The following is a 27042-nucleotide window of genomic DNA, read 5'->3' on the forward strand; positions in this document are numbered from 1 at the left end:
CAGTAATTGTATTTTCTAGTAGAAAACCTCACAGAATGACATTGAGATATATATATGCTAAAAAATATTAGTGGTTGGTTGTCTTAAGTCAGGGTTACTAGTGCTATGATGAAACACATGACCAAATCAAGTTGCAAAGGAAAGGGTTTATTCAGCTTACACTTCCAAATCACTGTTCATCATCAAAGGAAGTCAGAATAGGAACTCAAGCAGGGCAGGGAACTGGAGTCAGGAGCTGATGTAGAGGACATGGAGGGGTGCTGCTTACTGGTTTGTTCCTCTCAGCTTGCTCAGCCTGCTTTCTTATAGAACCCAGGACCAGCAGCTCAGGGATGATACCATACATAATGGGCTGGGCCCTCCCCTACTAGTCACCAAGAAAATGCCCTACAGGGCTGCCTACAGGCCAGTCTTACAGAGGCACTTTTCAACTGAGGCTCCTTCCTCTCAGATGACTAGCTTGTGTCAAGTTGACAAAAATTAGCCAGTGCAGTGGTAAACAAAACAGTGTGCAATTTCCAAAACCCTCCATCATGTTGGGAACTGGCACTAAAGAAGGAGCAACTCCATTAAGGCAACATGCTTGGGCACAAGGTGGCACTTACAGTGATCTCCAAGGCTGTGAAGAATTTTACAGGCTTTGAAGTTGGAGGGTCTTCCCTTATTCTAGTTTTACCTAAAAACTTAGGTTTTTCTAAGTTCCACAGCCTAGGGTTATAAGCAACAATGGGGTTTACTTGAGCTAGAATCTTGAAAACATGTTATTACTTCTTGCATAAACCATCTTTCAATATTTCAGACGAGATTCTCTTTCCAACTTCCTCTTAAATTGTTCCTATCAGTTTAGGGAGTCATCACTTAGACATCCAAACTCCTAACCTCACAGTGGTCTCTTCTTCCCCTTACGACCTCTCAGCTAAGATACCACAACCTTCTCAGTTGGGATATTTACACTCTAGAGATCAGCCCCCATATACGTTTCCACAGTTAGATTACCCTAAGTAAGAAAAGAATCCTAAGTTGCTAGCTGGCTTGGTTATTTCTAGAACTTGGGGACTGAGCCCAGGACCTTTGCATGCACCAGGCAAGTGTTTTAATGCTGAGCTATATGACACTATCATCTTTGTGGTTTGTTTTAATTTACTTTAAACTTTTTGAGACAGTCTCATGAACTTGCCCAGGGTAGCCTGTAATTTCCCAGCTAGCCCAAGCAGCCTTCCTGCCTCAGCCACTCTGAGTGCTAAGACTACAGGCATTCACCACCACACTGAGGTGAATAATACATTTCCTAACCCTATGAAACCACAAATTAAGGTGTTTTCTTTCTAAAATAATTTAGGAGGAAAAGTTTCAAATAATTCAATCTGCCTAACGTTTTACACGCTGAAAAAGTCTTCAAATGGCCTACTGTCTTATAGGATTTCAAGAAACTAAAAACAAGACTGGCATTTTATCAATTGTACAGGACTAAGCTCTGCCATAAGGAGATTTAGATACATTGCAAGTCACAGAGCAGGTTTAAGAACTACTTAGCACACAATAAAAAAAGCTTTCCACTTTATTTAGTTCAGGCTTTTGGAAATGGTATACATTTGGGGAAATGCTGGCATAGACCATAACTAATAATAAGCCAAATTAATACATTTGTAAATAAATAACAAAATCTGCCTAAATAAAGCAGATTACTATCCGGAGTTCAAAAATGTTGCCTTTGGGGCTTATATTAGCAAGGCACCTGCCAGTGATTAATTTCCTGGCAGACATTGTGTCTAGAGTACCACTAGATTCTTGCTGAGCAAGAAAGAACATTTACTTAGCTAGCTTGGGCTCAGGAAAACAAAACACAGCAAATAAACAATAAAATAAACCCACTTTTGTGGCTAGGGGTCATTATTTGTTTGTCAGGTTAAAAGAACACTTAAAACAGAAAAACCCTGAGATTTATAAATAATGTGGTATGGCAGGAAACAAAGGGTTCAGTCCAAACATGTCAGATAATACTCTGGCAATAATAGAGATTTATTTTCTGTGCCATCAATGTAAACTCCTGGTAAAAAAAAAAGGGGGGGGGATGATATGGAGTTATGTAAGTATGGTATTAAATATAAAATCGAAAAGCAGCTTTCATAGCTAATTTGGAAGTAAAAAAACAAACTCATTAACCTTTTAACTATCAGCTAATTCAAAAGGAGAAGAGAGGAAAATACGAGTCCCATATAATTAAGCCGCTATTTTAAAATGCAGATTTGGATACTTTCTCTTCTCACAAAATGCCTTCCTATCACTATCTGTCAATGCTACCCCAGCCCTAGCTTTGGCAGTTAAGTGTTATTCCTATCTGACCTCAAAAGAGCACCTGCTTACACAGTGTATATACTTACACTACACAGGCTACCAATACCCTTACAAATAATGCACTAAGTGTTGTCTGAGTGGTGAACAATTGCTAACTCACTTGCATTTGACAAGGTTTTTCTAAGAACTGCCTCTTCTTCGAATTTCAAATTAATGTAAAATAAGAGGCCCATCAACAGAACACCTTGACAGATTCATAGTGTAGGTTCTTTAAAAACTTCAATATCCGATTTTGTTCATCTCCAAAGGTCTACCAGAGTACCAAAATGCCAGTGATCATGATTTACTGAGTAAATGAGTAAGTGAATGAAGATTTACTCAGAGTACTTAAGAACATTTTATAACCTGTGTTACAAAAATAATAAAAGGTACTAGCTTAAACAGGTAAGAATTACCCTAAAGTGCCCCATCTGGGGTGAAAGAAAATTAGTAAGTCATTACAATAAAAGCTAAGAGGAAATGGAGTATGAAGAGCTATGGAGCCCAGCAGATAATAACATTACTCCTGACAGTAGTCCACAAAGGCCCTTTCTTTTGCCTCCTGTACTAGGAACTGCCTTGAGCCTCTTGCATGATAGGCAAGCACCCTACCACTTACCAACATCCAGTCTCTCTTGGTTTATTTTATTTTTTATTCTGAATAACTTTTTGTTTTATCTTTATTGAAAATAGATTCTTCTTTCATATAACACATCCCAACCACAGACCCTCAACTCCTCCCAGCCCTCCCTCCACCTACCCTCTCCTCCAGATCCACCCCCTCACCCCCCCCCCCCCCACCTTGCTTCATCTTCAGAACAACATGCCTCCAAGAGACAAAAGCCAAACAGGATAAAACAAACTACAATACAGGAAGGCAAAAGCCCTCATAAAGCTGGGTAAGGCAACCCAACAGCAGGCAAAAGGGTCAGGGATACAACCACTCCCACTATTATAGTCCCACAAAAACACCAACCTAACAGCCATAAGACACATACAGAGGACCTGGTGCAGAGCCATATAGGCCTCATGACTACCCTTTCAGTCTCTGTGAGCCCACGCAAGCCCTGTTTAGTTGATTCCGTGGGCCATGTTCTCCTGGTGTCTTCTATTCTCTCTTGGGTTTTTATTTTTATAATGAGACAGTCTCGATAAACTGTCCAAGCTGACTTTGAATTGACTCTGTAGCCCAGGCAGGCCTTGTGGCATCCTGCCTCAGCCTCCTAAGTAGCTAGAATTGCAGGCTGTAGCACCAGGATCAACTAGGAAGGTTATTTTTGTGGAAGAACACTAAACTTACTTGTTTTCTTCATGCCTTAAAATACTAAAGATGTTGGGCGTAGTGGCACACATCTTTGATCCCAGCACTCTGAAGAAGAGGCAGGCGGATGGATCTTAGTTTCTGTTAACTGTAAGAGGCCACTGTACTACTTTCAGCTCCCTTTCAGCATAATGTGCTACATGAATATCTTAGTATTGTGATTTTAGGCTAGAATTCTATATAATAAAAGGAAAACTGGGCCGGGCGGTGGTGGCACACGCCTTTAATCCCAGCATTCCGGAGGCAGAGCCAGGCGGATCTCTGTGAGTTCCAGGCCAGCCTGGTCTACAGAGTGAGATCCAGGAAAGGCGCAAAGCTACTCAGAGAAAGCCTGTTTCGGGAAAAAAAAAAAAAGGAAAACTGTTGCTCTGTGCCAGTCACTCAAAATTCCCTCATTATCATACACACAAACACACAACACACATGGGGCGAGGTGGGGGGTTAATCAATTAAGATACTTTAAAACAAAAGTGAGTATGGCACAGGAAAAGCTTTATTTGAAAGTAATAAACCAGACAATAACAGACAGACCTAAGTTATATAACTAACGTCTGTAACTAGTCTCCTGATAGCCAAGAAGAGTTTCCAAAGGACTAGAAGAGCCACCAAAATGTATCTGTGTGTAGCAGGGTTCTATGCTACCAGCTTAAGGTTCCTATAGTATGCAGGCAATACAGTGCATAGAATAGACCTTCCCATCAACTATGCATCAGCAAGCAAGTAGACATGCCTTTTACTAATGTTTCTCATGAGAAAAAGAAAGAAACTTTCTAATGGAAAAACATATCAACCTCTTTAAAATCTGGTAATAAACAAAACATTTTTTACAAGTAATGGTGAGCTATCCTGTCAAGTCTGCACTAAGTCTTGTTGTTTCTCCTAAGTCAACAGACAACAAAACTATTACTTATCTGAAGTTAAGCCAGACAAGAATATGACTGGGATAAGCCAAGATCTAAACATGGTGTTTCAAAGTTTAAAAACCAAATTTCCTCCCAAAGAAAAGTCAGCATAATCTGAAGCTACTGGTATACTTACCACATTGGCTGAATTTCTCTTTTAGTTTCTGCCAAGTCAAGTCAAAAGGTAGCTAGAATGAAAAGAGAAATTAGTAACATATTATATTATATATGTAATATTTATATTTTTGATATATATGGAAATAGTAAAATTAACTATTAACAATAAATATTCTACGCACACACACACACACACACACAAACGATATAAAAAGAATTTTAACTTTCCAATACATTTATTTGCTTACATTTCTAACAAATATCTGGTTGCCTTTGGAGCCTAATCTGTCTCTCATTCCGCTTCCCATGGGACCCGATAAGAAACCTCGGTCTACATCAATGCTCCTTTCCAGTATGGCTCCAATCCCCGGCCCCATCCTGTCGAAGCTGGAGCTCATGCGGTCCAGTCCCATCCCCATGCCTCCAGTCACACTGCTCATGCCACCCATGCTGCCACCTGCAATGTGAAGAAGGGCAGGAGGATTTGGGAGTTTCAAGTTTAAAAAACAGCAAAAGGAAAGATAAGACAGAAGAAGGAAAAAGAACAATCAGTTTTGAAAAAACAAGAAAAATTCATTTCTATAACAAAATTATTTTCATATAGAAAACAAAACAAGTAATAGAGTTTGGAATACATTTGGCTAGTTGAGAAAACTTAACTTTAGTCAGAATACAATTATATATGCCTCTATAAAATTATAATCATATAACATCACATATTTAAATCCTCCAATAACTTTCATATTACAGTATTTTTAATTCTTGTATTTACTTTTGCAATAATAGCAAATATAACAACTTGAGAACAAAATTATAGAGATAAATATAAATTGTTGCAACTTTAGCATACATGTTGCTCTCATATCACACTCCTTTACACCTCATTCCTTCCCTTGCTCACCTTTTACCTCAGTATGTACACCTCTGTTTCCCACACAACTTCTACTCTGATATCAACTCAACTTTCAGTAACCATAAGCAATAGTAACTCATTATATAGAACTTGCAAAGGGAAAAACAAAAACTGTTATTACTCTACTTTAAACAAAGCTTGAGAATTGAGTTCCTTGTTCATATCTCCTCTTATGCACTGGTTTTACTTCCAGTCTCCCTTAATTATCCTGATCTCATTCTGAAAATGTAACTCTCCTTTCTCATACCTAGTATCTCGACACGAAAATCCTCAAAACGTACGTACTATGACTTCCCAGCTGCCTTTCTGTTAATAACAAGTGTAACTGGGGAAACAGAAATGCAAACACAGAGATAAAAGAGGAAGGTAAGGACATTCCTGAGTGGAAATGAATGTTGAAGGGTGGCAGGGAATACAATGAGAAGCACATGGTAAGCAAATGTATCCAGCGGACGGGATTTCAGAAGTCATGCTTAGTAATTTTACTTCCTGTTTCCTGAAATTTCACCACCCAAAGGAAGTCAGCAAGGTATGGAGATTTCCCAGGCACAGCCAAGTTGGCAATACCTGTCAGAAACTCAGTCGTGTGTGCAGGCTTTCTGTGAGGTTTACTACGTAGGGCTGATGAGAGGTATTTGGCATTCTCTAGTGCTGTAACACGCTCGTGGTTTTGAAAGGTCTAAGAAGAGAGGAAAATAACCATCTCTTCGTGCTTATCCCTCAACTTCAGCAAGTCCCTAAAATTTGGTGTTTTGTCTCCATCTGCCAGAGGCATAAGGCTTACAGATGAAACAAGCTAGTAGCTGGTACAAAGTCAAACAGAAGTGAGGCTGGTATTCGAGCAACAGCTGTTTGTGACATGGGATGTGCAAAGACAGTTCTTGGACTGGCTACTGAATACTCATTCTGGTGTTAGTTGAGAAATACCAAAAACAAAGTTAATTTTCAAATATCAACCAAACAGAAATGTAACTCATTAAAGTTTCTCAAAATATGATAAGACACATTAACACATAAGAGCAAAGTATTACTGTACTACAATAACTACTCTTGCAAACTCCTTGCAAGCACTCACATACTACTCAGTAAATTCTATTAAAATTTAAACCTACTTATTCCAGTTCCTACTGGACCCATGTTAGAAGCTCCTATTCTTCCTGCAAACCCTCCAATCATTGCACTGCCTAAACAAGGATGGAAAGATAATATACTAATTAATTTAAATAATGACACTTCAAAATGCCCAAGGTTCTATACTCACAAATAACTAAACATTCATAAAATTTTCTGGAAACAGAGTTAAAATATTTAAGATACTATAAAAGAGAGCCATGAAATTAAAATCCTAAAGTGTTTTCTTCTAGTAACAAATATGTAAATTATAACGTAAAAAATTTTCACCAAAAAGAACAGCTTTTAAGAATATGACCTGCAAAACAAAAAAAGTATGCAACCAGCCCTACCAAGTCTACCAAAGGAATCGCCAAAGCCTCGATTTATTCCAATATCACCACGTCCGAAATCTCGCTCCATGCTACTAGTCACTGCACCACGGTATAGCTCTGAAAAGATGTGCAACAAATTAACCCTTCTTCAAGTACATCAGTGCATGGAAAACCACTCAGGAATATGTCTAAGCTAAACTGAAGAAAAAAAAAGCAGAAGTTATCAATACAAAACAGTCTGTGGCATACCATACCAACTTACCTCCTACCCTCACTACACAACCCACTCCTCCCTGCCATGTTTACAAGTGTCCTCTAGTGCCCAAGTGCCTTCTGAAGACCCCCACAGCATCTATTCCTACATGTATGTCAAAATGAGCACCCCAGTACTAGGGAAAGCAATTACAGAAACCCCCAGAGTTCATTCACCTACCTCCCATTCGGCCAACTCCACCAAATCCTGCCATGCTATTCATTGCTTCCAGACCACCAAACCCAACTCCTAGGAAATAGAGAATCATTGTGAGACTGGACTGTAGCTCTGTAGAAGAACGGTACATTCTGGAACTGTGAAGTCACCAGTGAGTGCTTCCTCCATTCCACCTTTTGCAGGTACTTAACACATCACCTTCCTTTAAGGGTGTATTAGGCTCAAGGTTTGCCAACAGTATTCAAAACATGAGCCAACAATAAACCATGACTTTTTTCTAAAATTCTCAGTTTCTAGTTTCTTTAAAATGGCGATGAGTACATGCAAAAACAAATACTTATACATACCTCCTCCAATTCTATTCATTCCTCCAAAACCCGGACCATCCATTCCCATACCTCAAATAAAATACACAGTATGTACTTTCAGTAAATCTTATTTTGTGACTAACGAATGACATTATAGCAAAATAAATACCATTGGTTTAGTCACAATGGAACACTAGAGAAGCAGGTGCAGGGTATACAGAAGGATGGTTTACAGAGCTATGTCATAGTGGCTGACTAGTCACCAGTCTTCAAAACAGGCCTCTGAACATGGACAAGAAAAAGAGTTTACTGGTCACAAACAACAGCCAGTTGGAGAGCATCTAGAACCAGTGTGCACTCCTTCAGATATAGTGATGTCACTATAGCAGATTTAGCGATGAGACTACAAAGCAAAGACTCCTCCAAACACAGCAGTTAACAGGTTGGTCAAATTAGTAACAAATTATATCCTAAAATAAACAAGAATTTGAACACTTTTTGTCTCAGAATGAGAATGATTTCCATCACTACCTTATAATTTATGAAGTTTACATCAACTCAACAAAAAGGAAACTGACAAATTTATCAGCCCATAAAATGAAATGCAATTCTCAAAGGATGGTCTGGGGTCCTCTGAAGGGCCAAAAGATCAAAATAATCTCCATCACTAAATACTTGTGGGTTCCAGGGTTGTTTCCTTTCAGCCTCTCATGACCACAACATGGAACTCCCATAAACTACATGGTGCATGCTATCACAGCACACAGATGCAGAAACAGCAGTACAGCTATCTAAATTAACTCAAACACTATAGAGAGATGCCAAAACAGAATCACTCTCCTCATTTTTATTAGAAATCCTTTATTTTTTTAAAAATAGTACTTATGTTAATTACATGTTTCATATTATATGCATTAAATATAATTTTTAGGGTTAAGATTGGCATCAGGGTTAATTATGACTTCTAAATAAATAAGTCAATTGTTACAATTTTAACCTTTTTATAATACAGTAAATATTAAAAAACATAACATTAGCAAAATCATGTTACAGTTTTCAAACCCAAAAGAGTAAAGTTTGCTGAACTTAAAAGTTGAAAACCAATCTCTAAAGATAATTGAATCCAATTAGCAGGCAAATAGCTACTTCAAAGCTACCTTCCAAATTAAATAAATTTAAGTTGCCTATGCTATGGCATGTTGCTACCCATTCCACGAACCCTGTATTCCACAATGTGCAGCAGGGCACTATGTTAAGAATTCCTCTATCTTAAAGCCACTTCAATACACATGGCACTCAAGGGCAAGCTTCCCCATGTCTGGCCCCAGAAACAGTCCCGATCTGCAATCTGCCCCCTTTCATGTCAGCTGCTCTCTCAAGGTTTTGTCATTTCCTTTTCAAATTGAACTGACACCCCAAACATCTCTAAAACAGAGTTCTCTCTAGATAATGAAACTAATAATAAATATACGCTTTATTAAATAGCAAATAGATCACTTAGAAACGTTTCAAGAAGAAACTTACCACTTGGACCCAAATTTCCCATTACACCACTTATGTTCAACTGGCTGGCACTGATAGGTTGTCCACCTGGACCAAGTCCCATTCCAATGCCTCCAAGACCACCTAAATCACAAATAACAGCATTACCAAAACCCATATAAAACCAACTGGTACTAACCTTCCAAACTAGCTATATGCTTATAATAGTATCCTACAAGGTTACAAACAGCGAGGGTTCTTGTTTTCATTGAGAAAGCACCATATTATGAATGAACAGAATTTCACGAAGTAGGTTCGAGCTTACATTCCACTTGAAGGTACTGAGAGAGGCCTAACCAACTGGAAAGAAAGGGGCTGATGAAATGGCTCTGTGAGTAAAGGACTTGCCTTGCAAACATGAAGATTTAACTTCAATACACAGAATACACACATTTAAAGTCAGGAATGGTGTTGAATAAATGTAATCTTAGTGCTGTGAGGTAACAGATCCCCAGGGCTCATTAGCCAGCCAGCCTCGCTTACTTGGCAAGTTCCATGCAGTGAGAAACTCTGTTTTCTGGCCTCACTTCCACACCTACCCACTCCCAACCCCTGAAACACACACACACACACACACACACACACACACCGAGAAAGTGTGGAATACATTACTTCATGTTACACTGTTGTGAACTCTCTTCTCTAGAATGGTATGGCCACTACCATCTTAAGATCAGAGCAGTTGTGATTACCCACTAGACACACCCCAAAAATTACTAATATTCTTTTATGTAAGGAAGAGAGCTCAACAAGACAGCACTTATACCCCAAAGGATTTAACTATTGGCTTGGGAAGTGGGGTAGGGATGACACGCATGACTATTTCTTGCTGGTATAGCTACCTGTATGCTGCCCATGCTTCTGTAAATAACCACAATTCACCAATTCAGCAAATGAGACTTGGGTGAAGTCTTTCTTTAGTCTATGGCTATTACCCCTTTTGGGGTGAAGAGACATGTTTGTCAGGCATCCTCAGATAGTCACACAGTACATATACACACCTGAAAATGAGCATCTTGCCCAGATTGAAGAACCACTAAAAACATTGTTACTTTCAAAATAGTACAAATAAAACTGAAAAGTCAACAATTACTAAAGACACTTTGAGCAGTGGACACAGCCTTTAGTCAGCATGCTCAGCACTCAAAGGCAAGAGAGAATTGAGTTCAAGACCAGCCAGAGCTACATAACAAGACCCGTCTCAAACAACCAACACCAAATCCATTTGTTAAATTCATAATAATAAGGGTCTAGAGAGATGGCTCAGTGATTAAGAGCACTTGTTACTCTTGCAAAGGACCTGACTGAGTTCAGTTCTCGGCACCACATAGCAGATCACATGCATATATAACTCTAGTTCTAGGATCCAACGCCCTCTTCTGGCCTCCATAGACACTGCACTCAGCTAATGCAGAAAAACACCCATATATATAAAACATCTTTTAAAAATCCACATTTTAAAAATCAGTATTAACTGCCTGGCTTTATGATGACCATTTATTTACCTTTACAAAATAAATGTCCTCATATCTATTAAGCAAATATAAGAAATTTTTGAGACCTTAAATTGCTTGAACACTGCCATCTATGTATTTAAATTTAGATTTTATGTCTTATCTTTAAATTCGGGGGTTTTGTTTTATATAGATACTGATGCTCTTTAAGTAAATAAATAAATAACTACCAGGTGATGGTGGCGCACGCCTTTAATCCCAACACTCAGGACGCAGAGCCAGGGAGATCTCTTGTGAGTTCGAGGCCAGCCTGGTCTAGAGCAAGATCCAGGGCGGGCACCAAAACTAGAGAAACCCTGTCTCGGAAGGGGAAAAAAAAAAAAAAGACAGAAAGAAAGAAAATTGGAACTATAACCACTCCTAGGCATGTATCCAAGGGAAAAAACAAAAAATAAAAAAAGGAAACAGCTTAAATATCCACCAAAAGATGGAGAGATAACGAAAACATGCTAATATACACAATGGAGATTTATTCAGCTATAAAGAAAAATGAAATCTGGAGGGAAAAAAAATGGGGAACTGTAAAATATAATATTAACTGTGATGAGCCAACTCGAAAAGGCCCTGCATGTTTCTCCCTCACTTGCAGACCCCAGCCCATAATGTGTACATGACTAAAGTAACAGGTGTAGGCTGGATCAAGTGCAAAGCTGCAGAAAGGAGACCAAGAGGGGTCATCTTAGGCAATGAAGGGGCAGAGTGCAGGCAAAAGGACACAGTAGGTATGAAAGAGGTCATAAAGCTATTTCCTAGTTTTCAAGGTGTGTATCTGGATCCAACTTTCTATGCACTGAAGTGGCAGTAACCATTTTTGCATTCCCAGGGTCCACCATCCCTTGAGGCAATTATTAAGGAAGTTGGGCTTTCTTGTAATGCCACCAGCCATTAACATGAAAGGAAGCAGACATGAATAATCACTAAGCCTATCTGTTACATTGCACTGGCCTAGTTAGAATAAAAGTAAGGTTTAAAACAAAACAAAACAAAATTTAGGAGGTGGAGATCTGTTACTGGAATGAAAATTTCCTTTTCCTTCTGTTTAAAACTCTATTAAAGTGCTATTTAATGGCACTGCTATAGACAAAGTACGGAGATTTTTGTTGAACTGGAAAAGTATGGTACATATACACAATTAAGTTTTACTCATCCACAGAGAAGAAGAACAGAACCGGAGATTACCAATGTTATGTAAAATAAACTAGACTCAAACACCGTATTTTCTTTCATGAAGACTTTAAACATAAACACATGACATGAAGTAGAAGAGGACTATAAAGGAGGAGGAAAAGAACTAAAAGAAGTAACGGGGTGAAAAAAGACAAAATACTGCATGTCGTCTCTCATATGTAGAATACAGATTTCATTCTCCATACATACAACATATACATGTGTGGCATGAAAGAAGGCAGACTATCTGGGAAGAAGGCCAGCAAGGGGAGGAGGAGGAATGAGAGAAGACCTAGATACTGTGGGATCTATGAAAATGACTTAATGGAATCCACTTTGTACACGACGAGCTAATGCAGGGAGGGAGTAGTAAGTTGACTGATGGCAGGTTAAAGATGGCAAATGGCAAAACTAAAATCTGGATGGCTATTTACTAAACCTGACTATCTTTTGCAAATTCTCACTAATGTAGCAATTAGGGCTTGAGGTTGAAAAAGAATATTTTGTAAATTGTTGAAATCAGAGTACAGATGTATGTTATTTTAAACGGCACAGACCAATATGAAGTAAATGTGTTCCTTCGCCTAACTGACCCACGTGAAGCAATCGCACAGCCATGCCCATGTGTACAAGCACCTTGTTGGTTCTGATGTCACAATAATTACATTAATCCCAAAGAGTTATAAAAAAGGAAAAAATCTTAATATTAGAGTCATAGACAATGAGAAATTTCCCACTTGCCAATTTGTAATAAAATTTGAGTGAATCAGATGAAGGAAGGAAAAAAATAGAGGAAAGAGTTTAAAATCATCTTAAGAAATGTATCAAAGCCCATGACCTTATTTCTCAAGAAAATAAAAATATGAAAACACAAACTACTTATAAATGTAAAGTACATGTAATGGGACATATTTTTTAATTTATTGTTTGAGAATTTCATACATGCATATAAATGTGCACTGATCAAGTCACTGCCCCACTCCTTCCCCCAACTCTCCATATAATCCTCTCCCATCACTTTTCCCTTCCAACTTCATTTTTCTTTGTTGTTGTTTTAACCTACCGAGTTCATTGAGTATTATATGTGCACGGGTGTAGGGATATCCACTAGAGATTGGAAATTCTCTCAGGGGCTGCACTCCTGATGAAACCCAGTTCTCTCTTCCCCAGCAACCATTAGTTACTCAGCTAGGGGTGGGATCTCATGTGCTCCTTCACCAATCGCCCAGGATGAGATTTTGGCCAGCTTAATCTTGCGCAGGTCTTAAGCACTAAGTACTCTTAATAGAGGTAAATGCAGTGGGCTCTTGAACAATGGTGACCCTGACCAGGTAACTGGAAAGGGAAGAAGGCTGCCTTACAAAGGGAGAAAGGGCAGTGTTCAAAGTTACGTAGTTGATAATTTTCCAGAATTTATCTTTTAAATTTTCAACCACTGTAAAATCTCAATAAACAGTAATACACACTCATACTACAGTAAAACTGTCCACCAAAGAGATCAAGACTTTAAAATTAGCTCCATGAATAACAGACTACCAATAAAAAAAGGGCGGGGAGAGATAATTAAACAAAGCTTATCTGAATTATGAATTGGCAAGAATGGAAACCAGAAGACTAAATTATTTTTAAAGTGCTAAGATACAATAACTTCATCTTAAATTCTCTAACAAATCAAACTATCTTAAAAGACATTTACAGAGAAGCCAAAATTGAGAGACTTTACTAACAATAACTCCTCAATGAAAAAAATAAAAAGCTTAATAGATGCTCCAAAAGAAAATGAGCAATACCAGGTCTAAGTTTAGAGTAATGATAATAGAAAAGAAAAAAAAAATATATAAAAAATGTTTACTTTGTAATATTTGAAAAAAATAATAGAATTAAAACCCTGAGTATCAGAATTAAAGTAAGAGGATACAAACACTAACATCAAGATTTATACATACATAATATGCAGGGTTACCACTAAAAACAGAAAGATGAGTATTTATCAAGTGCCAAAAGTGAAACACAAAACAAGAAAATGTAAATCTATCAAAATGTGTTTTTGATTATTTTTAATGACTTAAATATTAGAGTCTTCCATTAACTTCAACTACTAACCTAAAATGTTTTTTTTTTTTCTTCTGCATATATTGACAATCTACCGGATATAGAGTTGTGGGTAAGAATTTTTTTTAAGTATCTTAAGTCAAATTAATCTTGTGGTTAGGAATAAGAAATCATTGTAATAAGCATTTCTTATATATTTTTTCCCTATTAAGTGTGGTTGAATTCAAAGATGAAGAATTTGTAAAGAAAGCACTAGAAACTGAACAAATATGACCTTAGTGGAAGACCTCTGAATATTAAAGAGGTAAATATTTTTTTAATTTGGAATTTAAATATTGAATGGACATGCTTCCTTTTACTTTTCATTTTTTCTCATTTAGTTGTCTGACAACTTGTTTTTTAAGGATACATGCTTGTTAAAGAATTATAGCTAATGAATAATTTTTGTTGTTGTTGTTTTTCAAGACAGGGTTTCTCTGTGTAGCTTTGCACCTTTCCTGGATCTTGTTCTGTAGACCAGGCTGGCCTTGAACTCATAAAGATCCGCCTGCCTCTGCCTCCCAAGTGCTGGGATTAAAGGTACGCGCACATGCACACATACACCCACTCTAAATCAATTTTTAAAACATTTTAATGTTCAAGATAGACAAAATTGGGGGCGGGGGGGTCCTTAGAGAAAACTAACTCAAGCAGCAATAGAAATAAGACCAGTAAATAACTCTGCCCCAAACATAAGTTAAGGCCAGTTTTACACAATTTCTATCAAATATTAAAAAAATAGGTAATTCTTAAAGAAAAAAGAATATTCCAATTTAGTATTACTTTTAATAATTTAAAATGTAAGTTTATCTAAAAAGCAGGAAAATGTATGAATGCAGTATCATGAGTTAAAATAAAGATATCAGCTTTATTAATAAAATGGAATCAAGAACAAAACACAACAGTGACCTATGAAATAACATGTCACATTGAATCTCAAATTCAGGAAAGCTATTTTTTATGTTTATTAATGTATAAATGTGCACACACATTACTAAAATCTATATATTAAACATAATTCTTGAGTTGTCCCTCATGCATGAGGGACATTGAGAGGTGGATATGGAGTTGAGGCATTTCAAGTCTATTTATAAAATTTTATTTAGGTAAAAAAAATCTAATAAATGTATGGCATATAAGAGCTACAAAATAACTTTACGTTTGTCTGCATATTTAAACTATTTTGTTAAAAAACTTTAATAATAATGAAAAACATGAAGAGAAACAGCAATGTACAGTAATGCTGCAATAGCAACAGTGAACTCAGAGTGCTTACGCTGCTGTTTTATAATGCTCTGGAATATAGTAATTAGTGGGCATATCTTGAGAATCTGTAGATCTAAATCTACTCCAGATCTGTTTTCAGTACTGGTATTGAACCCATGCATGCATGCTAATCAAGTGCTCTACCACTACAGACACCTTGTTTGTGGTGCCAAAGCTAGAATCCCAGGACTTATACACTCAGTCCACCTCCAGGTCTCACTAAGCTGTCCAGGCTGCCTTGTGACTCACTCTACAGCTGAGGCAGACCTTGAACTTGAACTTTACATTCTCCTGCCTTAGCTTTTTGAGGATCACAGGCCTGTGCCACCGGGCATGGCTTAAAACATCTTAAGAAAATAATGAAAAACAGCCACTATTTTTATACAAAAGTATAATTTACTGTTATGCTGGTTAACAGATTTAAGATAATCAGAGGCACCAAATTATCAAAGTCACATTAAGGAATGAAAACACAGACTTCTTAAATTAATATGATGAAGAGTAAGCCTAAATCTGAATTCTCTACTTGTCTCTGTATCTTCCATCTGTCTGTAGTTTGTAGTTACGGGACTTCCTACAGTCTGTTTTACGTCTGAATACTGTTCTGATGTCTAACTGTCCCTATGTCTTCCTATCTCTAACACAGAGCTTTACCCTGTATTCATCAACCAACACAAAAGCATGGCATGGGATGGGATAAAAGGTTCTTCAGAAATCTTTAACAGAATTTTGACAAGGGAAGAGACTTAACTGACCCAGAATAGTAAACAACACTGCAAACAGATTATCTAGCAATATTCTATGTTGCTTCCAACATTTATGGTGGATATTTGTTTTAAGGTTGCTTTCAACCTGTTGGCTGTTTTCAGCAAATGATTACCACAACATATACAGACACATTACTCTGGATCAAGGGCATGGAAGAGTACAAAAATAAGATTAAAGGTAGGTTAAGTTTTAAAAGCTGACTGCATGGGAGATCCAACACACAGTGAGGTTGGTTATTATACTGTTCTCTTAGAAAAAGGTTAAACTTAAACAGCCTGAGTACACAGTAGGACAGCAGGTTAAATACATAGTCTTAAATGTTCTCAAGGGGTATTATTAACTTGGTTGTGGGGTCCAGTAAAAGTTCACTCTCTTTGAATGCAAGGTATTTTCCTAAGACTACATCATACTCTGTTGGTTATTAAAGAAATAAAGGTTAAAACATGTAAAATACAGAACAGCAAAATGATTATGGGAACACCAATAAAAATATTTGGAATGAATTTTCAACATGGAAAATTGTGTACTTTATTGTTAAGCCCAACCTCTAAATAACTGATATAGTAGTTTGAAGTTATTTAAATGCATATACATATATACACATACACACAAGGAAAGATAGCAAGAATATAGGTAAGAATGTTAAAAATGGTGGATAACTATGGTAAAATTATAGGATTTTTTCCTCTTCTTGTATATGAACTCACCAAATACATTAGTACTCATTAACTAGGTGGTCAAAAACAAAAAAATAAATTTTTAAAAAGTCCCAATGTATCTTTTCAGTCTTTATCAAATCAAAAGCAGCACACTGTCCAAAATACCAAACGAGTCTCAAGAGAGTGAGAAGAGTGAGAGAGACTTCAATGTAGGCCTAAAAACAGACTTCTGCTTTGTACATAATGCAAAACAAACACACAAACAAAAACCTCCAGCTGTTTTCTAACAACAACTGCTACTTACGTGGTAATTGTGATGTCTTACTATCATGTGAGCGGTAGTCTTCATGAGGGACAGATTTGTCATCCTAATTGAAAAAAAAGTTTATTACAGTTAAAAACAGCAAACAAGAACTGTGGTGCTAGGACAGGGCTGAAGAAGTGAAGGTTGAGATGAGAAGTAGGAACTCACCATTTTCACATGCATAGGTCTATCAAATAAAAACTGCCCATTGAACATGGCTGTTGAGTCAGTCAAGGAAAGCCAGTTATGATGACTATAAAATTATACTTGCAGAAAAATTATCATATTTAAAGAGTCTGAAACTCTCTCTATTATTTTATCATTAGACTTTATTTATCCTAGCCTCTTCCTTTGATTTATAACTTAACCAAAATTAATTAGGTTGCATTTAAAGCAACTGCACTGACACACAGTGGAGTAAGGGTCAAAATGTGCGTGTACACACACACACACACACACACCACACACACACACACACACACACACACACACATACACCTTGCTGCAGCAAGAAGGAAGAGCAGAACACAAGTTCCTACCAGGCCTGGGTAGCACAGCTAACTCAAGTTTGAAGAGTGACTCTTGTAGTTCACAAGGAACAAGTCTTAGTGCTGCAGACAGGAGCCTAATTTCTAAGCAAGTCAACATTATAGAACATGAACAAGAAACACACGAAGGTATTAAGCCTCACCAAGTTTATTTAATGCTAAAATACAAATCAGGATACAAATTGCTTGAACTGCTTCAATGGCTTGCTCAAAAGTGACAGTGCCCATGCCTCTGCTCTTGCCATCCTTGTCTTCTTTAATATCTGCCCGCTTTACAGTTCCAGCTATGCTGAACACTTCCTTTAGCTTCTTCCAACCAACTTTGAAGTCAAGCTTAATATAAAATAGTATAAAGTTACATTCCTAACTAATGTTCCTCCCTGCTTGTGAATATAAAATAATCTTTCTCAAACTCATACAACTATGAACTGTAATTCACGTTCAACCATATACCAATGATGTTCGAATTAAAAAGGTCTTGCTTGAAATTATTCAGCTACATCTACCTTCATTTAAATTTCCCCAATCATTTTTCAGTTCCTCAATTTTGTTGCATACATGTGAAACAAGTCATCTATTTTGACTAAGGAAAATTTGGTTTTGGAAACCACTGTCCATTTCACTAACTTTCAAGAGCATAAAACAAATGGCAAACCAACAACAGGCACTTAAGCACCAAGACTACAAGAATGAAATTCAACTACCAAGATGAACAAAAATACACACAACTGACTTAAAAACCAGTTCAACATCCAAGAATTCCACAGTTCTGTCTTAAAATGCTAACTAGTTGTATTTAAAATTTAACTTCAGACTATGTACATAAATTCAGTTTGAGTTTAGAATAATTATGTCTTTACTTAAGTTAAAAATAAAAAGAATGATCTACAAACCTATCAGCATATATCTAACAAAATAATGTTTGTTAAATATCAGAATAACGAAAGATTAAACGACAGTTTAAACTTACATTAGCAACAAAAATTGTGGAACCAAGTCTACCAGCCTGCAAATTGCTGATAACCTCAGGAGGAATGTTTGGATTATTGAGAATGGAAGGTGGCAAATTCACCAACCCAGATCCCACATCAGAGGCATGTGATCCTTGAAATGATGTTCCTGTTCGCTGTAGTGCCCGGCGAGCATTTTCTCCATCAGGATCCTACAAAGCACACTGCATATTAATTGCCAGCAAATACAACAGTGAATATATACAATTCAAGTAGTTTAAACTCCACAGCAGCTAACCCATCTAGACCAAAGTACTGACATCTGTGAGGAAAAAGGTTTTACTTATTTATTCTTTTGTCTTTATTCAACTAGGAGATGAGTCCCACAAAAAACCCATGGCTAGACAAAAAGATTTCAGACTCCAAAGCTGAGTTAAGTACCTTTCTCCAGTCACTGACGCCACATAGAAACTTAAAACTAGTTTTGTTTTGCTCTTATACTGATGTAGAAGTGTGTGGCGTACAAATATAAATGCCCTTAACTCAAAGATTAGCAAAACACTTACTGTACCTCTTCTTTCCACAGAACAGTAAAGGTGAATTCTCATCACCAGATAGCCAAGGAATGTCAGATTCTGACTAATTCACATCCTCTTACTAGCAGAACACACTACTATAAACTCAGAAATACTGATATAGAGGAAGGTTTATTACCACTGGTTAACTTCACTCCTGAACAAAATACAATAATCCATTTTATAATCTCTTAGCTTCCACAACAATGAAAGGACCTGTGTTGGGAAAAGGGAAGGGATAACAGAAGGCCAAGTATCCCAGTATAGAATGAGAGCAAGTACTTTTAGGTTCATTAACATTTAAAAAAAAATCCTTTATTAAAAGAAAAGGCAAGTTGTTTCATCCATTCATTCCACTCTGTAGAAGGCCAACGACAAAACACATATAAGACTACTTAAAATGAGAGGACCATCATCTGCATGCAAATCGTTATGCCAACAATTCTACTTTCTCAGTCATGAACTCATAGCACTTGTGCTTGCCTGCACAACATCAGTCCGGCCAACATCCTAACATGGAACGAAAAGGGACTCAAGGGCTCTTACCCATGACGGTCTAGTGGCAGTTGATAGCTTCTGGGGAAGAGTCAGTTTGCTTTAAGGGTGGGATCCCCAGCAGGTCAGTCATAAAACAGTGGATCACCATCATCACCACCACCACCCCACCCCCTTCCTTCCTCCCTCCCTACCATGCACGAGCGTGCACGTGCACGCACGCACACACACGCACACGCACACACACACACACACACACACACACACACACACACACAGGAGAATATGGGTAGCTCAAACTGGACTCAGGTTTGAAAAGCTATTTGGAAGGGACACAAAGAGAGCTGGGCAAGCAGGGAGGTAGGAGTGGATATATATATATATGAAATTCTCTAAGAATAAAAATGTTATATCAAAAACTCTGCTGTTCTCAGTTTGTAAATACTGATAAAAAATAAAATAAAATAAGAAAGGATGACTTTAATAAATTCTCTCTCAGAACTAGAAGGACAAAAGGAAGGGAAAAAAGAATGAATGGAAGAATGAGTATGCTGGGCTCCAATGTGTTTGTTTCTTCGTGATAAAGAAATGAAAGGATGACAAAAGAGAAGAAATAATTGTTACCAAAGAATGCTGTAAGATGTTTAAGTTAATAAAGTTAGGATGGTTAGTGCTCACTCTGTCACTGGACGGAATCTAGAATCACCTGGGAAATGATTTGTGGGGCATGCTTGTGGGGAATGGCCTTGATTACATTCACTCTAACTACTCTGAACTGTGAGCAGGACCATGGCCTGTACTGGATCCTGGAATGTATAAACTGAAGGAAGTGAGCAGAGCACGCATTCCTATCTCTCTGCTTCCTGATCATGGACTCAGCTGGATCACACTGCAAACAGAGAGCTAAAATAAACTCTCCTGTAAGTTGATTTTATTCTAGTATTTTATTACAGTGACAAGAAAAGAAATTAAGACAGCCATAAAGGTTTCAGGTTTGAGAATTGAAAAACTTACATTAAAAAAGATAATTTGAGAATAGTGGTTACCTACACAGGAGTATTAAAAAAAGGGGGGAGCTCCTTCAACTATTAAAATACATAGGTTGTTTGTATTAACAGTAGTATATTTGTTTCATCACACACAAGCACTACAGACATTATATACACATAAATCACATATGATATTAGTTTTTATTCCTCTTTTCCCCTTGCTGTCCAGCCTGCCAATCACTAACTGTTAATGTTATTAGTGGACCTACTAATACATGTACAACTCCTACTGATCTTCAAGCAATTGGATAGAATTCTAAAGGTCTACTAAGTAATACTGCCAGCACACCTTCATTAGATAACCATGCAAGCAATCCTGAGCAGTTTTATCAGTCACTGATTTGTAAATCAGAAAAATGACTGCTTTTACTGAACATAAGCCAAAGAGTTAAATAGATCCTTCATTATTTAGTAAAGTGAAATTTGACGCTATTCTTCCTTCTAAAATAGTTAAAAATAGAGGCATCCTATATCTTCATTCTAGGGTCTCCACAACAGACCTAGGCTCTACAATATGCTGTAACTTAAAGGAACACAATCACATGGCCTAAGCCTTTAACACCCAGTCAATTTTGTCAATTAAAAACAGAAAGATACTATAAACACAGTATGCTTAATGTCTATAGTGTCCCTATGGAGCTTTTATACTTGTTTCCTTTAAAGAGAAACAGGATCATAAAATAACAAATTATGAACATTAAATTATTAAAGAATTATAAACTGGGACAAATTATTTAGAATGCCAACATATTTCTAAAGCCTTAGCCCTGGCTTATTCATAAAAGCACCAAATAACTAGTCAAAGCACAAAGCTTAAACATTCCCTACCAAATCTCCAGGTCCATGTCAATCTTTTTTAGATAATTATAATCCCCGAATCAAACAGGATTCAAGGAATTTAGAAATAATTCCAATAAAGAATGTAGGACACATGACTATTTTGGTACCAATATCATAATAAAGAACAGAATATCAACCATCACGAACAGGAATAGATTTTGCAGCTTACATTTACAATACAGTTAGACTATTGTTAAGTACTGTGTTAACAGCTTTACATAATTATATAACAAGGATAGTAACTAGAAAACACTGGTTAACATTTTGAGTCTTTACAACACTACCTGAGATTCTAGTATTTCTCCTATCTCAGTGACAAGGAAACGTAACAAAGCCCAAGTGATTTGCTCTGCCTGGGTCATTCAGCTATTCTAGTGACAGAGAATCAGTTATAATCTATTTATCACACTTGATCTTCATAAAAGTCACATTAGGTATTACCAGTGGTATTATAATAAGTACTAAAGACTAGAGAAGAGAGGCCACATGCCTTGTCACCGGGCTAGAAAAGGAAAGCTGGAACTAAAAGTCAGTGTTCTGTTGAATGCCAGCCAATGAATAGCATCAGTATTAGCACATTTCAAAGACTCAAAATAACATTACCCATTTCTTTCTTTTTCTTTCTTTCTTTCCTTTTTTCAGTTCTTTGAGACAGGTTTTCACTCTGGTGTAGCCCTGGCTGTCCTGAAACTCACTCTATAGACCAGGCTGGCCTCCAACTTACAGATATCTGCCCGCCTCTGCCTACCAAGTGCTGGGATTAAAGGTGTGCACCACCACTACCCAACTGCCTATTTCTTTCAATACAGATTTAGCAAGAATATGTGTACAAATGGGTCTATGTTCAAACTATTATGGTAAAATTAACAACATAAAATAAGCTCCTTATTACCAAGATCAATTACTCCTATAAGTAGTATTTTGTAAAGTACCTTCTGATCATTTGCCAATCTATTTATACTACCACAACTCTATACAAACAGAAAATTCCCATTATAGATTATTCTAAATTCTAGTTATACACCTAAGTTATAATACTTCTTAAATTCTAATCTTATAGAATCTAAATTAATTTTATTAAAGATGAATACAAATCTTACTCAAATCCACAAGCTAAGTGTAGTATCAAGCAACTAGAAATCAACTATAACACCTATTGAATTTTCAAATTAAATAATAGTCTAAAGACTGAAATAGTTTATAGCAAAGTCTTCACCTTAAGTTTAGCATCTTTAAATTTATGGGTCCTGATCTTTTTTTTTTTTTTTTTTAAATTGGGGACCTCCACCTAGCTGTGACACAAAATCAATTAAATATAAAAAAATAACAAGGATTAATAGCAAATCACCTACAAGCAAAATTATCACTAGCTGCCAGGTGGTGGTGGCACACACCTTTAATCCCAGCACTCAGGAGGCAGAGGCAGGCGGATCTTTATGAGTTCGAGGCCAGCCTGGTCTACAGAACAAGATCCAGGAAAGGCGCAAAGCTACACAGAGAAACCCTGTCTTGAAAAATAACAACAACAAAAATTAATCATTAGGAACAATTCTTTAATAAGCATCTATCCTTAAAAAAACAAGTTGTTAGACAACTAAATGAGAAAAAATGAAAAGTAAAAAGAAGCATGTCCATATAATATTTAAATTCCAAATACATAAAAAATATTTACCTCTTTAATATTCAGAGGTCTTCCACTAAGGTCATATTTGTTCATAGTTTCTAGTGCTTTCTTTACAAATTCTTCATCTTTGAATTCAACCACACTTAATAAGGAAAAAAATAAATAAGAAATGCTTATTACAATGATTTCTTATTCCTAATCACAAGATTAATTTGACTTAAGATACTTAAAAAAAATTCTTACCCACAACCCTATATCCGGTAGATTGTCAATATATGCAGAAGAAAAAAAAAAACATTTTAGGTTAGTAGTTGAAGTTAATGGAAGACTCTAATATTTAAGTCATTAAAAAAAAATCAAGAACACATTTTCTTTTTTCTTTTACACCTCCAGAATGTAACAAGCAAGTGACCATGCATTTTCTACAAATTTTTAAATCCATCTAATATGTTATAAGCTTGGAGTACATTCTTACTTTCAAGTGACAGTGACTTTCCTTAAAATTAAAACTAGTACCACTGTACAAATTCAGTCAACAGTAAATGAAGAAACTTAAGGCTCCAATATACATGTTCTTACACAGTAATAAGTATTTCAAAAGATGTAATGCATACAATATACTTTTTAAATCTAACTAAAATAGCAAATAAACATGACTTTTTTTAAAATTATTATTTTATATGTATGGATGTTTTGCCTGCATATATGGTTATACACAATGTGGGTCTAGTGCCAATAGAGGCCGGAAGAGGATACCAAATCCCCTGGAAGTTTCAGATGGTTATGAGCTGCCATGTGGTGTTAGAAATTGAGCCCAGGTCCTCTGGAAGAGCAGCCAGTATTCTTAACTGATGAGCCATCTCTCCAGCCCCCATGAATTTTATGTTTACTAAAGTTATCTATTAGATTAAAACTTGCTGCACACAATTTAGGAGCATCTAGTTGGAAGCATGTAAAACAAATTATTCATAGTAAGGAAACTTACAGAATCATTTTTTAAAGATAATTCCTGTGATTACTATTCAAAGTGCCACTTGAATATGATGACAAAGTTTGTATTTCTCATGTACCCAACCATTTTATGAATATGATGAGACACTATTAAGAGCTTTCCATTATATTCTTCGGTATACACATGCTGCTAAATCAAAATCTATCATCAGCCTTCTAGGTCAACTTAGTCATAGACATCATTCATACCAATTGGTCAGAGCACTGCCCCTTACATGGTCCTGAAGGCTACCAAATTAAGCTTTTCAATAAAAGTTTCAAAATTATATTCTAAATTAACACCTTTAAGCCACAGGCCTCTCATGAAACTCTTGGTAATATTATCAATTCAGTGACTTTTAAAATATCCCTGAAGACATCAAAATACAACAAAAAAAAACTATATTAAAATTTTATTAGCTAAGAAAAAGCATACCTTAAAGCATTAGAAAAATGAATGCCCTTTATGAATTTTGCAAAACCCATCATCCCTTTCAGGAAGCTGGTTTGGTTGGCATATCAGACTTGCTAGTATAAAAACCTCAAATCTTAAAGTAAAACAAAATGAAACTTAAGTTTCCAAAAGTCTGATAGAGTATGATACAAAAGTAAACTGCTGAGGAACTTTTAAACCTCGAGCAGATTATGGCCCACAGCACTTACCCTTGATTTTCCTTCCGCATCCTTAAAGAGCTCCACGTATGTAACCTCACCAACTACATAAGACATACAAAAGGAAGATACCAAGAAACAATACATTTAAACACCAGTATCTTGCTTTACTGCACACCTGTGCACAACTCTACAGAAAAGCACCTATTATTCACCAGCAATCAGGACCAGATCAACATACCTCCTATCAATAGCTATAGAAATTTAACTAATTTTCAGAAATTACATCATCCAAATTCTCTAAAAAAGCTAACAACCATATTAACCCAATTCATACTGCAGATCATATTTTGCCAGCATGATGTGGTTGGTGAACAAATGCACATATACATACAAATGATCCCTCAGCCTGTCATATTAACAACATTAGCACTTTTCAAATAACTTTGGTCAGCCTACACACAACAGCTGTTTTAAGGTGACTTCCTACCTGAATGTCTTCAATCATGTTTGCCATCAGTAAACTAAGTTTACAAGTCATGCTTCCCAGCAAGCCACACACTTCTAAATAAAGTCAGTGAATAAAACCAGTCAAATAGTTGTCACCTTACAACAGATACACCAATGCAATTAAAAAATATATATTAGATCACCCTCAAAGCCAAGTACATAGTTTGCAGGACTGTTGAACCGCAATTTTTCAAGAGATAACAGAACTAACTTTTACAAGATCAAGTATTGAAATTATTTTCCCCCAAAACCAAGCATGTACATAAGATGAAGATTTTCAGGTTATTCTGAAAACCGAACTGCAGCAGCAGTGACACAAATTTAGTACAGAACTGCAAAGACAGCATCATGGCAGTCGTGACAATGCAAGCAAAAGGAATTCCACAGCCAGATTCCAGACTCCACCAAAAACATCTTTGGGGGGAAAAAAAAAATCGACCTTATTATACATACATTAACAAGCTAGATGCATTGCTTAACTAATGCAACAGTCCTTTAAAATCTATAAAAACTTCAACTAGACAAAGCAATCACTTTAACAAAATTCTTGGTGGCATGCAGATGCTGGCTTCACTATCCCACTAAAATGGCAAAAAGAAAAATACTTCATTTATCCATACTTCCTTGTAATGAAATTGCCAAGTGGAAGAAAAAGAAAAGATTAATTCACATGTCAAGAAAGTAAGTCTTGTTTTTTGAGTCTGTGTGGCTAAGAGGAATAAAAGTTTGCTTATTTCCTCCCCCTCCTATGACAATTACAACAGTAAGTCACTGTAGAAATCGTTACCTTTTTCTCTCATCAAGTCTTTAATGGCCTGCCATTTCATGTCATAGGGGATGTTGCTAATGAACACTCGATTCCGATTTGGACCTTTCTTTTCTCCAGTACCCGAATTCTTATCTTTTGAATAAGGATGAAATCGATTGGCCTTCTTATTTCCTGTAGACTTTTCTTTTAAATCAGATTTTTCTTCTTTCACTGATTCATCATTCTCCCTGTGAATTTCAAGACAAATAAAAGCATCTTCAGATGAGCTCTAAGAATGGAACTCTTGTGTGTCAATCATTCACATCTGTCATTTCACAAAATTCTTAATAAGCCAGAACTCAGTAAAGAAGCTGGAGGTCAGCCCAAGAGCTCCATACTGTTCAAGCTTATCAATTTCTCAGTTAACAGTTGGCATTTTTCTTCTGTTAATAGTTGTAAGCATCCCAAAACCCAGCTTTCCCCAGCATACTACTTAATAAATATTATTAGACCTTATGGCAGAAACATGTAAGTTATCTCAATATCACATTTATGGAAGAATTAACTTTTTGGGCTTCCTTCAACTCTAAAACCCAATTGGGGGCAGCAAGAGAGCACTTGCTGCAGGAGCCTGATGACCTGAGTTCAAAATCAGAACCCATGTTAAAGATTTTTGAAAGGAGAGAACCGACTATACAAATTTGTCCTCTGATATCAATATGCACTTCATGGTTAACACGCTCATACATATACACCATACAAACAACACACACACACACAAATGTGCAAAATAAAAAAATGTAATGTTTTAACTAAATTAAAATTTAAAACCTAACTCCTACTTGATACATGGTGGCAGATACTTATAATTCAAGCACTCAGGAGACAGAAGCAGAAAGATTACCACAAGTTTCAAGACAGCCTGGTCTATACAGTAAGTTCTAAGCTAGCCAGCTAGACAGAGCTACATAGTCAAGACTCTGTGCCCCCCAAAAGTAAATAAATGAATAAACAAACTAA

At 36.6% G+C, this 27042-nt stretch overlaps 1 protein-coding gene across 4 annotated transcripts in view; it reads right to left on the reverse strand.

The window, feature by feature from the left end:
- Myef2 (myelin expression factor 2) overlaps nucleotides 1–27042 on the reverse strand; it is a 42564-nt gene that overhangs the window by 9557 nt on the left and 5965 nt on the right. The window contains exons 2-16 of one of the 4 annotated variants that reach the window (XM_036186034.1): nucleotides 26062–26270; nucleotides 24816–24868; nucleotides 23406–23413; nucleotides 23211–23304; nucleotides 18600–18791; nucleotides 17809–17962; nucleotides 17250–17299; nucleotides 17082–17145; nucleotides 9295–9396; nucleotides 7810–7860; nucleotides 7466–7534; nucleotides 7051–7149; nucleotides 6700–6771; nucleotides 4923–5131; nucleotides 4694–4745 (exon numbers count right to left, since the gene is read on the reverse strand). In XM_036186034.1, coding sequence (XP_036041927.1) covers nucleotides 4694–4745; nucleotides 4923–5131; nucleotides 6700–6771; nucleotides 7051–7149; nucleotides 7466–7534; nucleotides 7810–7860; nucleotides 9295–9396; nucleotides 17082–17145; nucleotides 17250–17299; nucleotides 17809–17962; nucleotides 18600–18791; nucleotides 23211–23304; nucleotides 23406–23413; nucleotides 24816–24868; nucleotides 26062–26270 — 1478 coding nt within the window. The remainder of the gene's footprint in view (nucleotides 1–4693; nucleotides 4746–4922; nucleotides 5132–6699; nucleotides 6772–7050; nucleotides 7150–7465; nucleotides 7535–7809; nucleotides 7861–9294; nucleotides 9397–17081; nucleotides 17146–17249; nucleotides 17300–17808; nucleotides 17963–18599; nucleotides 18792–23210; nucleotides 23305–23405; nucleotides 23414–24815; nucleotides 24869–26061; nucleotides 26271–27042) is intronic. The other 3 variants (XM_036186035.1, XM_036186036.1, XM_036186037.1) reach the window with 3 other exon arrangements.

Source organism: Onychomys torridus, chromosome 4, assembly GCF_903995425.1.
Source record: "Onychomys torridus chromosome 4, mOncTor1.1, whole genome shotgun sequence".
NCBI classification, from domain to species: domain Eukaryota; kingdom Metazoa; phylum Chordata; class Mammalia; order Rodentia; family Cricetidae; genus Onychomys; species Onychomys torridus.